The sequence below is a fragment of the Nerophis lumbriciformis genome, linkage group LG01, assembly GCF_033978685.3.
Source record: "Nerophis lumbriciformis linkage group LG01, RoL_Nlum_v2.1, whole genome shotgun sequence".
NCBI classification, from domain to species: domain Eukaryota; kingdom Metazoa; phylum Chordata; class Actinopteri; order Syngnathiformes; family Syngnathidae; genus Nerophis; species Nerophis lumbriciformis.
Window position 1 is genome coordinate 34,290,348 of NC_084548.2, and position 16,562 is coordinate 34,306,909.

The 16,562-nt window shown below is 40.2% G+C and overlaps 1 protein-coding gene across 2 annotated transcripts in view; it reads left to right on the forward strand.

The window, feature by feature from the left end:
• The window catches only part of cacna2d3a (calcium channel, voltage-dependent, alpha 2/delta subunit 3a), a 303,523-nt gene that overhangs the window by 220,228 nt on the left and 66,733 nt on the right, over positions 1-16,562 (forward strand). For both annotated transcript variants that reach the window (XM_061980175.1, XM_061980183.1), the window contains 11 exons: positions 1,786-1,866; positions 4,355-4,429; positions 7,540-7,623; positions 7,700-7,771; positions 8,409-8,470; positions 8,569-8,636; positions 9,270-9,315; positions 9,427-9,524; positions 9,619-9,712; positions 9,807-9,902; positions 10,527-10,648. In XM_061980175.1, the coding sequence (XP_061836159.1) occupies positions 1,786-1,866; positions 4,355-4,429; positions 7,540-7,623; positions 7,700-7,771; positions 8,409-8,470; positions 8,569-8,636; positions 9,270-9,315; positions 9,427-9,524; positions 9,619-9,712; positions 9,807-9,902; positions 10,527-10,648 (898 nt within the window). The remainder of the gene's footprint in view (positions 1-1,785; positions 1,867-4,354; positions 4,430-7,539; positions 7,624-7,699; positions 7,772-8,408; positions 8,471-8,568; positions 8,637-9,269; positions 9,316-9,426; positions 9,525-9,618; positions 9,713-9,806; positions 9,903-10,526; positions 10,649-16,562) is intronic.

A 16,562-nucleotide genomic window follows, 5' to 3' on the forward strand; every position in this document is an offset into this window, starting at 1 on the left:
TCGGTACAATTGTGCCATTAAGTGTTCTCCTGGTAGCTGTCAACTGACGCCAGTGCTTTCTTTGTCTGCCCTTTTTAAAAACAGCAAGAGCCCGTGTTTTTGACCGAAATGACTGGTCTTTCAATTGCACGTATTACAGTCTATGAATATTTAAAACTGAAAAATATATTTAAGTTAAAGTTAAAGTACCAATGATTGTCACACACACACACTAGGTGTGGTGAAATGTGTCCTCATCTGACCCATCCCCTTGTTCACCCCCTGGGAGGTGAGGGGAGCAGTGAGCATCAGCAGTGGCCACGCCCGGGAATCATTTTGGTGATGTAACCCCCAATTCCAACCCTTGATACTGAGTGCCAAGCAGGGAGGTAATGGGTCCCATTTTTATAGTCTTTGGTATGACTCGGCCGGGGTTTGAACTCACGACCTACCGATCTCAGTGCGGACACTCTAACCACAAGGCCACTGAACTATTTATTTCATACAAATTGCAAAGTTTCTACAGTGGAACCTGTATTCACCACCTTAATTGGTTCTTCAACATGGTTCGTAAATAGACAAACATTTATTTTGAAGCAAATTTCCCGATACAAAACCACATAAATATGAATAGTGAGTTCTAGCCTTCACAAAAGTTCATAATTTAGTAAATGTTTGAACAGGTTGAACACAATATAAAGAGCTATACGGCACAATATATCAAAGATACATAACAAGGTGGTGATGGATCAACTTCCTATTTAATAACAAAGTCAACACTAGCTCAACTGTCCTCATTTGCAGGCACCCTGAACACACACACACACACACACTCACACACACGCACACACACACACGCACACACACGCACACACACACACACACACACACACACACACACACACACACACACACACACACACACACACACACACATATATTGTCACTAGCCCCGTGATGCACTCACAGTTGGCAATCACAAAACCTAACTTTAAGAGCCAGGTCACTACAATGATTAGGAATTAAAAATAATATCCACTTTTACTTGTCAGTTAAACTTTGTCAAAGGGAGGGGTACAGGGTGGGTGAGGCAGTGTCAACAACGCTGTAGATACTTCCTGAATGTTTCAAACCACACATCACTTGTCCATTGCTTTCCTTGGACTCATTTTGGACTAGCAAAACTATAAAAAATGTGTAAAAAGACTAAAAACTCTTAAAAGGCACATGAAGTAGCACAGTAGCTAACAGTCTGCTCTGCTGACATAATGCCTGCCCACAATCGCTGTGCTGCTGAGCACAACTTGGCTATTTGGCACACAATAACACAAAATGGGTGGATGAAACGTTCATACACAGGGACACGGTTCATACGCCAAAGGGTATTTTTTAATTGGTCTGTACATAGTTCGTAAATCGAAAAGTTTGTGTAAAGAGCGGTTCGTAAATTGAGGTTATACTGTAGTATCGTCGTTGTGAAGGCAGACATTGTATCAAATATTAGGTAAAAACTATAAAATCTTCCATTAAAATAATACATACCTTCTTAGATTACCATGACTGTCATCCACAAGGTGGCACTTTCACACAAAACCTCACATGACTTCTGAGGTTTCAAAATAATTTGCAGAAAGTATTGTTTATAATAAAGTATATACATCCACATTACAAAACACACCATGCTGCCTGTAGCTCTAGTTATATTTACATGGATATAGAGGAAACCAGTCATATTTATTTCCAAGCCAAGTTTTATGAAACTGTGTTATGTAACATTTTAAATACTCATTAAAATTATATTTTTAGAGGAACCATGGCATCCTACTCGGGGTTGTCGGGACAGATGTTCCTGTGTCAGAGCTGCTGAAGACTATTCCAAAATACAAGGTACTTATTGTCATTATATTCCTTTTTACAAATCCCGAATGTCATTGTACATCCAAATATTTTATACAGAGTGGACATGTCCACAGTAATTGAATATCGAACCATACAGCGGATGATGAGAGGTTTTGATTAGGTTTTGTTCCTGCCTCCTTTTTCTAGTCCAGTAATGAAGTGAATTATACAGTATACCATGTACACCAGTAATGCTTTGTGATAGTGTACTTTCCTCGTGTCCCTATAGTTGGTTTTGACATTTAAGTGTTATTTGTTTAGACTAGAGGAGTCACACCAACCAACTGTGAAAAAGGCAGCCAAGAAAAGAAAATACTGAAATGTATTTTGTTATATGTAGAGCAACATCCTTTTACTGTCCAACAATAGAATAGAAAAACAGTAGCACATAACACAATAATGCCTTTTAATGTCACTACTACGCATGTATACTGATATTAAAAGCAGCGTCTTTTCTGGTGCAGACATGCAATAGAAAAAAAAATAGGGCTGTATAGTGATTATTTTTTAATCAGATTAATCACACTCTAATTCTGTGATTAATCATGGTTAATCACAGGTTATTATTTGCTTGCATGAATAAAATGTTCTTTAAAATACCCGAATATTTGGATACAAATTAAATTTTGTATTTAGAATGTCCTACGGGAGTGTTTTCTAAATGTTTTACTGAAATGCAAGTCATTGGTTTGCTAAAAACATGGTGACAGTAAGTCAGGTAAGAATTAAGTGCATATTTTAAATAAAAGGTTTTCCTGCCTAACCTAATAAACATAAACATATCTCTTTAACAAGGGCATGTCCTGCTTAACTTAAAACAGAATAAATTCAGTGTGCAGCTTTATGATAGAGCAGGTCTCCAATTTTCATCACTATGAAAACTACTTCAACAAAAAGAGAGGTGAGATATCTGTTTCACTAATATGACTGGCAACATTTCAATTGTGCTTTATTTATGAAGGAGATCTCCTCTCAGTGAGGTTATTGTCTTTGCAATGTATCATTAAATAAAAGCACCACACACATTCATAGCTCATTAAAGTGGAATAAATGACACACCACTAATAGTTGAAGCCACATACTTCTCCTCTCCTACAGAAGGGTGCAAACTAGATGTGTAAAATCCTCAGTGTGCTCGACCTCGGACCAACTTCACTCAGTGAAAACAAAACAAACACGCTCACATAAATATTGCGCTTTTTGCAAGCATAGACAGCAGAACACTTCTATTTGAACTTTTATACACTTACCTAATTCATCTGCTGCACTGATAAGATGCCTGCTTGGTGCCTGTTGGCGACTGTGGTGAAACTGTCGAGTCAAACCTGGCGTGCGATGTCATGATTTACCTTGTTCTTTTACAGGGAACATGAAAACAAAAACAATTGGCTCTGTTGGCCACTTACTTAATAAAAATACTGGAAAAAGTTTGTTCCTCGACATCTCAATACGAAACGCGTACTTTTGTTTCTAAATACATGATGATTCTGTGTTTCAAGGAACGTTTGGCAACATTTTAAGTAGCATTCATGCTACATCCAGCCGATGATAAGAAAGTTTGTCGTTGCAATGCTAATTATCTCACTTTTATCTAAAGTTCCATCGAGGTTTATTTTGAAGTGAAAGTGGGTGCAGAGCACATCGCTCTAACTATCACTGGTGTGTGACGTGATCACTCACTGTGCAATGCGCCCTGGCTTCAGGCGCTGGTCAAAACGTACACTTTGACTAATCATCATTCATTTATGGTACGGGGACGGCGTGGCGAAGTTGGGAGAGTGGCCGTGCCAGCAACCTGAGGGTTACTGGTTCAATCCCCACCTTCTACCATCCTAGTCACGCCCGTTGTGTCCTTGAGCAAGACACTTCACCCTTGCTCCTGATGGGCCTGGTTAGCGCCGTGCATGGCATCTCCCGCCATCAGTGTGTGTGTGTGTGAATGGGTGAATGTAGAAATAATGTCAAAGCGCTTTGAGTTCCTTAAAAAAGGTAGAAAAGCGCTATACAAGTATAACCCATTTACCGTATGGTAAAGCATTTTTTTTTTTAATTAATCACATAACGTGTTAACATTTCCAGCCCTAAACAATTTTTGTATTAGAAATATAAAGAAACAAACAAAAACAAAGAAATATACAAAAACAGTGAAAAATAAATAAAGAAGGGAATAGGGAATAATAGGGGCATTGTCCATCCATCCATTGTTCTGACTGTATAATGTACGAAAAAAATTGTATAGTAGTGTGGGTTTTTGCACATTCCGTATAAAAAAGAGAAAACATTGGTGTTTTTCTTCAAGACCTGACACTGTCAATCAAAACAATATTTGTATAAGCAACATTTTTGATACAGCTCTTGCTTAGGCTCTCATAATGCTGGGACAGTGGTGCAGTGTCCCATAAATGCACAATGACATACTGTGCTTGTCTGTAATTATTTGATTTGTTTTCTTTCTTATTTGTATGTATTCTCCTAGTTGGGGATTCATGGCTATGCATTTGCAATCACCAACAATGGCTACATTCTCACCCACCCAGATCTGCGCCCACTTGTGAGTATTAGCGGCAGAAGAACAGTAACTCGTTATTAAATGTCGGACCTTATTATTAAAGCCATACAACTGAGGTGCAGACATTACACCGATCCTTTAGATTTTTAGATTTAGATTTATTGGTCCCCTTGGGGAAATTCACTGTCACTGCCGTACATTTAAACAATAGACATTACACATCACAAAAAAATAACAAAAAGACATCATACATGACCAACACACATTTACAGGCTTGTCAGACAGGTCGGCCGGGCCTGCTGTTAAGGGTGGCTATAGCTGCAGGGATAAGGCTTTTCCTGAGGCGGGCCCTCCGGAATTTGATAGTTCTGTACCTGCGCCCTGATGGTAGTAGGATGATGTATTGGTGTAGTGGGTGAGTGATATCTTGGACTATTTTTTTTGCCAGTCGGGTGATGAACCTGTGGTTTAAGTCTGAAATGTTGGGTGTGGGTAGGCCGATGATTTTAGCTGCTATGTTTGTAATGCGTGTGAGTTTGGTCCGGTTGGTTACAGAAAGCATGGTGAAAAAACATGTGGAACAGTACAGAAGGATGGGTTGAACAATGCTTTGGTAGAGTAATAACAGGAGATGAAGTGCAACGTATAGTCCTTTAAGTTTTCGGATGGCTGACAGTCTTTGTTGACTTATTTTTTGAATGTCCGTGGTGTGCTGATCAAAGGTGAGTTTATTGTCCAAGGTTACGCCCAGGTATTTAAAAGTGTCAACTGTTTTAACTGTTTGTGTGTTTATGATGATAGGGTTCTGAGGTGATCCTGTACAATAAAAATGTCTTGTGACGTATCAATGTGCGTTATATTTACAGTAGATAAAGAGAGTGAGTTCCAGCCCTTCTTTACACTATGGATAGACTAATATAGGGTTTATGATCAACTTCAGAGGGAGTGCTAACAGGTGAATGAGTAGGATGCAGGGAAGAGGAGGCATGAGATGACAAAATATGAGGAGAAGAGAAAAAGAAAGACAGACCGACAGATGGTTTAATAGTGGTCCAATTAAAGATGCTAATGAGCAGTGTTTCACAACTAATGAGGGCTGGGAGGTTATCTTTGTTGATAAATGAACATTAATGAGACTTCCTAGTCCACACATACAGCACTTGTCCACACAAACTTGTAGGAACACAGATGGATGACAAAAAAACAACAACTTAATGTATGGTGTCTTATAGCAAGCTCAAGCTGTTAGGCCACCATGCTCTATCAGCCACATCAGTCTGTGGAACTCCAGTATAGGGACCTAACATTCCATTGTAATATAACATTGTAAGTCTGTACTTAATTGCAAACACTCAAGAATAATCCATCCATCCATCCATTTGCAACCGCTTGTCCCTTTTGGGGTCGCGCGGGTGGGGGTTGCTGATAATCAAGAATAATCCTCAGTAAAATGATATAAAGGTGAAGGGGACCTATGAAGATGTTTGTCTATTCTGACATGGAGAGATTGTTACAATGTTGGATATGAACATTAAACAATGCCAAAGCATCAAACTATTAGGGTCTTGCATTTAAGCGTGAGGTTTGGATGCCTCTGTTTTGCAGTCCGGCTACGTTGTGACATCACAGCGAGGTGGACATACTTAATTGGACATTGAGTACAAGCTATCAGCCAGAGGGGAGGAGCTCTGCAGGAGGCCAGCTGAGTTTGAAGACACAAAAACAAAAAAAAGTATAATAAGCATGATTTTCTTATAATCTTGGCATGTGCACAAAGCTGCAATGTTCTTTTTCAAGATATATATACAACAGTGTACACTTTCAGAAGACAAATTGGTAATTTTGGAGAGGGTGTGGCGTATTTTTATTTGAAATCTGTGAACGCCTCCATGAATGATCATCTTGCAGACTCAAAAAGCAGATTATAAATGTGACGAGTGAGCACAATTTACACCAAAGCATATCCAATACATATTATCTAGATCAGTGGTTCTCAAATGGAGGTACGCGTACCCCTGGGGGTACTTGAAGGTTTCCAAGGGGTACGTGAGTTTTTTTTCAAATATTCTAAAAATAGCAACAATTCAAAAATCCTTTATAAATATAAATACAAACTAGAGATGTCCGATATCGTTGTTTTTTTTAATCGGTATTATTTTTCATTTATTTTATTTTTTATTTTTTATTAAATCAACATAAAAAACACAAGATACACTTAAAATAAGTGCACCAACCCAAAAAACCTCCCTCCCCAATTTACACTCATTCACATTCATTCACACAAAAGGGTTGTTTTTTTCTGTTATTAATATTCTGGTTCCTACATTATATATCAATATATATCAATACAGTCTGCAAGGGATACAGTCCGTAATCACACATGATTGTGCATGCTGCTGGTCCACTAATAGTACTAACATTTAACAGCTATTTTTACTCATTTTCATTAATTACTAGTTTCTATGTAACTGTTTTTATATTGTTTTACTTTCTTTTTTATTCAAGAAAATGTTTTTAACTTATTTATCTTATTTTATTTTATTATTATTTTTAAAAAAGGACCTTGTCTTCACCATTCCTGGTTGTCCAAATTAGGCATAATAATGTGTTAATTCCACGACTGTATATATCGGTATCGGTTGATATCGGTATCGGTAATTAAGGGTTTGGTCAATATCGGAATATCGGATATCGGCAAAAAGCCATTATCCCTAATAAAAACCTATCTTTTTTTCCAAATAGTTCAAGAAAGACCACTGCAAATGAGCAATATTGTGCACTGTTATACAATTTAATAAATCAGAAACTGATGACATAGTGCTGTATTTTACTTCTCTGTTTTTTTCAACCAAAAATGCTTTGCTCAGATTAGGGGGTACTTGAATTAAAAAAAAAATCACAGGGGGTACATCACTGAAAAAAGGTTGAGAACCACTGATCTAGATCACAAGGAAGTGTTTGAATATAGAATAAAATCATCATCGGTCCCCTTTAAAGATAATTAAGTGTTATAAGTATTAGTTTGGTTTAAATCTCATCAAACTAAAAATTCTAGAGGCAGCTTGGGTCAAAGGTCACTAGTATTAACTGATTTCTCCCACTCAATTTATTTAGTATGATTCTCTTTTAATGCACGTTTACTTCCTGGCCAGTATGGTGACGGCAAAAAGCGAAGGAAGCCAAACTACAGCAGTGTGGATCTGTCCGAAGTAGAATGGGAGGACAAGGACGACGTGGTGAGACTTGTAATTTTACACCACCACAATAAAAGCCATGTTTGACATCAAGCTTGCCCAATCTTTGTGCTTTTAGCTGAGGAATGCCATGGTCAATAGGAAGACGGGGACCTTCTCAATGGAGGTGAAGAAGAGTGTCGACAAAGGGGTGAGCAATGCACATTTTGAAAATGGACAATGTACAAATAAAGCCATTTTCTAAAGGTCGGCTATGGTGTTCCAAAGGCAATACTTTGCAGCTTGCTCTGCCAAGAAGTTATACAGTGGTGTGTAACATTGACGGGGGAATTTGTGTCTGATTCGGTTTGCTCTGCACGCACGAATGTGTCTGCCTCAGTGTGTGAGCCGCTTATCTCCAACATGCACATGTTGCTGAATACAAGAGACACAGCAGCCCAGTGTATTGAAGGGAGACACACTGCTGTGTGTGTTTGTGTGCGTGTGCACATGTGTGTGCAGGCCTGTGTGTTGAATTTGCACTTTTAAACACTTTAGCCCGATTAATAAGTATTCAATATGTAAATATGTATCTGCAAACACACACACTAAAGCACAGAAACACTCATGCATAATCACAATTATTTATGCAAGAAGTCACACAGCCAAAGTGTTGTAGAATGTACACACCAAGCAGCCACCACAAGCAAGTACTTCTACCACCAGGAGATGGAGCCATGCTGCAGTAAATCCTATCCTTCAAGCTCCATTCAATGTGTGATGTTGCTGAGTTGAGGTTGTGACTGCAGCATCTCACAATACATCATGTATCTTCCCTTGCCTTACAGCGACGTGTACTGGTTCTGCATAATGATTACTACTACACAGACATCAGGGGCACTCCTTTCAGGTGAGAAGAATCAAGGAAAAATATGACTCTTGATTCAAGCTTGTTATTTTACTTTTCACACTAGAGAATCGTGAGTTGATTCTATTTGTCATTATTAGCCTCGGCGTAGCGCTTTCCAAAGGCCATGGCATGTTCTTCTTCAGCGGGAATGTGACTGTGGAAGAAGGTATAAAGCTTTCCTCCCATTGATGATCACTTGTCACACAGTGGAAAGGCTGTAAACATGCTGTTTATATTTGTATTATCAGTAACGTGTATTAAATCACGAATGAATCAGTATTATAAAATTGATTATCTTGGTGTTAACATTGATGATAATTAAACTACTGGGGGATGTGGGTTTTTAATGAAAACTAATGGAGTAAAATGATACAAACTTATTTGAAAGGTACAAATTAAAGGCACATTTCAGCTTACCACATCTGTAAATATTATATTTAATGCAAACTCACATTTTACAGAAGTTGTAATATTTTCTAGTGATTTTTTTTAGCTCTATTAACCATATCTCCACAGAGGCATATGTCAGCCAGTGTCAACTTCCACGATCCAGCCTCACGCACGTTAATATTCATGTCATGATGGTATGTGTGTTAGTCCAAACATATCCATCGTGTGCATGACTTGGCTCTTCCTGATGTAATCAGACCTTTCACAACCAGCCAAAAAATACATTTTTCACTTTTTTGGAATGTATTTAAAAAAAAGTTAAAAGCTACTCCAGCTTAATTTGAGGACTCTTTTTTTTTTTTTTTTAAAGATTTGATCTAATAGGCTATTTGATTTTTTTTAATTCTAGGTCTCCATGACTTGGAGCATCCTGATGTTGCCCTTGCAGATGAATGGTACGAGCATTGAGTTGTTTTTTATAACTGCTTGGTTGTGCATTGAAATAGCTTCGGTAGTCGATTGACACTTTTTAAAATGACTTTATTGGTCATTCTCTTATACAACAGGACATACTGCAACACTGATGAGCACCCAGAGCACCGCTACTTGACCCAAATAGAGGCGATCAAACTCTACCTCAGTGGACATGAGCCCAAACTACAATGTTTGTTTAAGTCATCAACAATCAACTGTACACTTAGAATAATTGGTGGTCTTTGTTTCATAACACAATAAATGCCTGTTTTTGTTTGTTTTAGGTGATAAGGAGTTAATTCAAGAAGTCCTTTTCGATGCAGTGGTAACTGCCCCTTTGGAGGCCTACTGGACCAGTTTGGTTCTTAATAAATCTGAGTATGTTTGTCTTAAACATAGGCATTGTCTTACTTTATGAACCTATAATTATGGTATTATCTAAGACAATATTTTTAAATATTTTGAATCACAGGAACTCTGACAAAGGAGTTGAGATTGCCTATCTGGGTACAAGAACTGGCCTGTCCAGAATCAACCTGTTTGTTGTACCTGATCTACTGACAAACCAGTAAGTATGCTCTGTATTTTTGCTGCATCTGGTATTTTTTACACCTAATTTTAGAAATGGTTTGATTTCATTACACCCCCAGTCAGTTGTAATGATACGGCCACACTATTAAAACCCATCCATCCATCCATCCATTTTCTACCGCTTATTCCCTTTGGGGTCGCGGGGGCGCTGGAGCCTATCTCAGCTACAATCGGGCGGAAGGCGTCGTACACCCTGGACAAGTCGCACCTCATCGCAGGGCCAACACAGATAGACAGACAACATTCACACTCACATCTACACACTAGGGCCAATTTAGTGTTGCCAATCAACTTATCCCCAGGTGCATGTCTTTGGAAGTGGGAGGAAGCCGGAGTACCCGGAGGGAACCCACGCAGTCACGGGGAGAACATGCAAACTCCACACAGAAAGATCCCGAGCCCGGGATTGAACCCAAGACTACTCAGGACCTTCGTATTGTGAGGCAGATGCACTAACCCCTCTGCCACCGTGAAGCCCTATTAAAACACCTTTGAGTATATTATATTACAGTTTTAAACCACTGCTGACACATTTCCATCTTAATATTAAATCTCTTGATCAGTAGACTGCATGTGCATCTAATGTTTTCTCTGTCCCAAGAGACTTCTTGACGGCTGAAGACAAAGAGGGGGTTTTCAATGCCGATCATTTCCCTCTGTGGTATAAAAGGGCAGCTGAACAAGTTCCTGGCACATTTGTCTACTCTCTACCCTTCAACACAGGTTTGTCAAGGACAATGTTGTCTGTGAAGTTCTTTTAACTTGACTTACACAAGTTTGCAAACATTGCTGGTTTCTATGAAATTTAAAACAGGGTTACCAAACAAGATGCTTAAACAGTAATGAACACTCGGTGTATGTATGCAAAAATATAAACACAACAATTTGGTTTTTGCTCCCATTTTGCATGAGTTGAACTCAAAGACCTACAACTTTTACTATATACGGGACGGCGTGGCGCGGTTGGGAGAGTGGCCGTGCCAGCAACCTGAGGGTTTGTGGTTCGATCCCCAGCCTCTACCTACCAGGTCACGTCCGTTGTTTCCTTTAGCTAGACACTTCACCCTTGCTCCTGATGGGTCGTGGTTAGGGCCTTGCATCGCAGCTCCCGCCATCAGTGTGTGAATGTGGAAATAGTGTCAAAGCGCTTTAAGTACCTTGAAGGTAGAAAAGCGCTACACAAGTATAACCCATTTACCATACACAAAAGACCTATTCCTCTCAAATATTGTTCACAAATATGTCTAAATCCGTGTTACTGAGCACTTCTTCTTTGCCAAAATAATCAATCCCAGCTCACATATATGACATATCAAGATGCTGATTAAACAGCATGATTATTGCCCACAATAAAGGGCCACCCTGGAATTTGCAGTTTTGTTTTATTAGGGTCTGGGGAGATCAAAAAAGCAGTCAGTGTCTGGTGTGACCACCACTTGCCTCACATAGTGCAACACATCTCCTTCGCATAGAGTTGATCAGTTTGTTGATTGTGGCCTGTGGAATGTTGGTCCACTTCTTTTAAATGGCTGTGCCAAGTTGCTGGATATTGGCAGGGACTGGAACACGCCAATCCACAGCATCCCAAACATGCTCAATGGGTGACATGTCCGGTGAGTATGCTGGCCATGCAAGAACTGGGATGTTTTCAGCTTCCAGGAATTGTGTACACATCGTTGAAACATGGGGCCATGTATGTCATGCTGCAACATGAGGTGAAGGTCTCGGGTGAGTGGCACAACAATGGGCCCCAGGATCTCGTTATGGTATCTCTGTGCATTCAAAATGCCATCTATTAGGTGCACTTGCTTTCTTTGTCCAATTTAATACGCCTGCCCATACCATAACCCCACCCCCTCCATGGGCCACTCCATTCACAACATTGACATCAGCAAACCGCTCTCCCACACAACACCACACGCGCTGTCTGCCACCTCCCCTGAACAGTGAAAACCGGGATTCACCTCTCCAACGTGCCAGACGCCATCAAATGTGAGCATTTACCCACTCAAGTTGGTTACCACAACAAACTGCAGTCACGTCGAGACCCTGATGTGGACGACGGGCATGCAGATAAGCTTCCATGAGACGGTTTCTAAAAGTTTGTGCAGAAATTCTTTGGTTATGCAAACCAATTGTCACAGCAGCTGTCCGGGTGGTTGGTCTCAGACGATCATGGAGGTGTAACTGCTGGATGTGGAGTTCCTGGGCTGGTGTGGTTACATGTGGTCTGCGGTTGTGAGGCGTGTTGGATGTGCTGCCAAATTCTCTGAAACGCCTTTGGAGACGGCTTATGGTAGAGAAATGAACATTCAATTCACAGGCAACAGCTCTGGTGGACAGTTCTGCAGTCAGCATGCCAACTGCAAGCTCCCTTAAAACATGCAACATCTGTGGCATTGTGCTGTGTGATAAAACTGTACATTTCAGAGTGGCCTTTTATTTTGGGCCGTTTAAGATACACCGTGCAATAATCATGCTGTTTAATCAACATCTTGATATGCCATACCTGTGAGGTGGGATGGATTATCTCGGCAAAGAAGAAATGCTCACTAACACAGATTGAGACAGATTTGTGAACAATATTTGAGAGGAATAGGTCTTTTGTGTATACAGTAAAAGTTTTAGATCTTTGAGTTCAATTAATGAAAAATGGGAGCAAAAACAAAAGCGTTGCATTCATATTTTTGTTCAAAGTATTTTTTGTGAAATTTTACTAACAGAATTACTACAACTACCCTAATTTGCGGGTTATTGAGCGCACCAGTATTTAAGCCATCCATCCATCCATTTTCTACCGCTTATTCCCTTCGGGGCCGCGGGGGGCGCTGGAGCCTATCTCAGCTACAATCGGGCGGAAGGCGGGGTACACCCTGGACAAGTCGCCACCTCATCGCAGGGCCAACACAGATAGACAGACAACATTCACACTCACATTCACACACTAGGGCCCATTTAGTGTTGCCAATCAACCTATCCCCAGGTGCATGTCTTTGGAGGTGGGAGGAAGCTGGAATACCTGGAGGGAACCCACGCAGTCACGGGGAGAACATGCAAACTCCACACAGAAAGATCCCGAGGCCGGGATTAAACTCACGACTACTCAGGACCTTCGTATTGTGAGGCAGACGCACTAACCTCTCTTCCACCGTGCTGCCCGTATTTAAGCCACACCAAACACATTTTAAAAGAAATGTATATGTTTACATATAATAACCGCAGGGGACCATAAGCTGCAGACACAAACAATTTTGTGAATGTTTATTTGCATACCTTAATTATTTCCAAACGGTGTCTGTCACACGGCAATAAAACAGCTGATCAAACAAAACAGAAGTCATCGTCATAGAACCCCTAGCTGCAGAAGCTAGCTCTCCAAACAGCTAAACAGAATCAATAACTCCACTGTGACGTTTTGGTGAATTTATGTAAATGAAACAATACAAAAATAATTTCATGGTAAGTTTAAAATACAATCACAGGCACTTGTAATTGTGCTAGCATATTAATACTAACAACGCTAGCTTGATTACATTACAATAGCACGTACAAATATGCATGAAAACACTCCCACAGACATAACACATGGGACGGTTTAGTAAGTATGAAGTATTTAAGATATATTGTAAAACTTACAAACTCTGCTTGGAGTGACGAGTGAAGAATCCTTTTGAGCAAAATTGCTACAGACGAATAATACACTAAACAGGATATGCTTCTGGGTCAAGGCGTGATACAGGAAGTAGAGTTTTTAACCAGCAGCACCTGCAGTGAGCGAACCTGTCCAAAAGATGGCACCATAGCACAAACAATAACACACATTTTCAGTCTCTCTGCCGGTGTTTTATGAAAACTATTTGTTTAACAGAAAACATAATGGCCTACAGCAAAGAAATATGCATACATTAACCGCATTGTTTTATAAGCCGCACGGTTCAAAGCATAGGAAAAGAATAGCATTTTATTGTCCGACATATATGGTAATACATTTTTGGTGCGTTACAATGCTGTTATAGATACTTTTGATGTAATATGGCACGATACTCTGAAGTGGTTGTACGTATGTCATCAAGACGGCATCAGAAACACAGCAACTTTACCTCAGGAAGTAGGTTTTTACTAATACAAGCAACAACCACCAGTGCACTCCAAATGGACTTAATATCTTAGAAAGAAGCAACATCACACAGCCAACTTACCACACCAGGTGTACGTTCACACAAACACAACTACTTCTACTACTTGGATGAGCTAAAATTGACCAACAATTCAGTGAAGTGATAACCAATCCGACAATACCCTGTTTGTGGACAAGGGGGCACAGCCACTGAAGCATATTCAATCACTTTTATTAACTGACACGGTGTGGCCAGCGAAAAGAACACAACATTCAAGTTGTATTAAACAGAGGGGAAATGGCGTTACTCGTGTTCCTAGTATAATGGCCTTGACAGTAGGGAAGATGCCTGAGTAAATGAAAGTCAAGTATGTGTGTGTGTGTGTGTGTGTGTGTGTGTGTGTGTGTGTGTGTGTGTGTGTGTGTGTGTGTGTGTGTGTGTGTGTGCGCGCACTTGTTTGCGTGCGCGTGTGTGTGCAAGTGTTTGTGCGTGTGTCAGTATCTATGTGAGTGTGCGAATGTGCTATCAGATAAAATCCATAGCTCAGACGCAGTGCTGCATTGAATAAAGTGCAGGGTTTATAGCGTAGGATAAAAAGTAGCTACTTACAGACTTGAAATTACAATACTTTCAACAGGATATGCCGTCGATAACATCTCATACCAATTAGTCTCCGCGGACTGCCAATAGTGATGGTGCGTTACATATACCTCGGAAGTTGGAAGTCGGAGCTGAGAATGAAGTTACAGCTGACTTGTGATCATCCCAGTTATGATCTCAGATATTAAGATCATCCACGAAAGCTACATTAAAGCACAGACACTATTGCTAGCGATGTAGAACGTATATGAAAAAATGTTGTTTACACTACTGTAACATTACCATATATATACTATCAAAAATACATCATATATGGTTGATTTAGTGCGACAGAAAATAATCAGAAGTAATATTAATGGATAATATAGTAATAAGTTTATATTGTTTACATCCAGAGCAGCCGTCTTTGAATCCAACTTGGGGTTGGTGAAAATCTGACGCGGGGGGAGATTTCCAGTCGAAATCCCGACTCGAACTAATATAATGACCTTGACAGTAGGGAAGATTCTACTTCCAGTTCAAATGTAACGCACCAAGAGCTAAGACAGGTAATGTTGCTCTCCCTTACTGACATCATGCAACTTGGCAACAGGCACCGCCTTTTAAAGGCCTACTGAAATGCGATTTTCTTATTTAAACGGGGATAGCAGGTCCATTCTATGTGTCATACTTGATCATTTCGCGATATTGCCATATTTTTGCTGAACGGATTTAGTAGAGAACATCGTCGATAAAGTTCGCAACGTTTGGTCGCTGATAAAAAAGCCTGTACCGGAAGTAGCAGACGATATGCGCGTGACGTCACAGGTTGTGGAGCTCCTCACATCCGCACATTGTTTACAATCATGGCCACCAGCAGCGAGAGCGATTCGGACCGAGAAAGCGATGATTTCCCCATTAATTTGAGCGAGGATGAAAGATTTGTGGATGAGGAAAGTGAGAGTGAAGGACTAGAGGGCAGTGGGAGCGATTCAGATAGGGAAGATGCTGTGAGAGGCGGGTGGGACCTGATATTCAGCTGGGAATGACTAAAACAGTAAATAAACACAAGACATATACATACTCTATTAGCCACAACACAACCAGGCTTATATCTAATATGCCACAAATTAATACCGCATAACAAACACCTCCCCCCTCCCGTCCATATAACCCGCCAATACAACTCAAACACCTGCACAACACACTCAATCCCACAGCCCAAAGTACCGTTCACCTCCCCAAAGTTCATACAGCACATATAAATGGTAACACCCGAATAAGTTTTTCAACTTGTTTAAGTCGGGGTCCACTTAAAAATTGATTCATGATACAGATATATACTATCATATATACTATCATCATAATACAGTCATCACACAAGATAATCATCAGGGTGTATACATTGAATTATTTACGTGACATGCACATAGCGGCACGCACGTACGGGCAAGCGATCAAATGTTTGGAAGCGTGCTCACGGTATCGCGTCTGCGTATCCAACTCAAAGTCCTCCTGGTAAGAGTCTCTGTTGTCCCAGTTCTCCACAGGCCAATGGTAAAGATTGACTGTCATCTTTCGGGAATGTAAACAATGAAACACCGGCCGTGTTTGTGTTGCTAAAGTCAGCCGCAATACACCGCTTCCCACCTACAGCTTTCTTCTTTGCTGTCTCCATTGTTCATTGAACAAATTGCAAAAGATTCACCAACACAGATGTCCAGAATACTGTGGAATTTTGCGATGAAACAGACGACTTAATAGCTGGCCACCATGCTGTCTCAAAATGTCCTCCACAATCCGTGACGTCACGCGCTGACGTCATCATACCGAGACGTTTTCAGCAGGATATGTCGCGCGAAATTTAAAATTGCACTTTAGTAAACTAACCCGGCCGTATTGGCATGTGTTGCAATGTTAAGATTTCATCATTGATACAT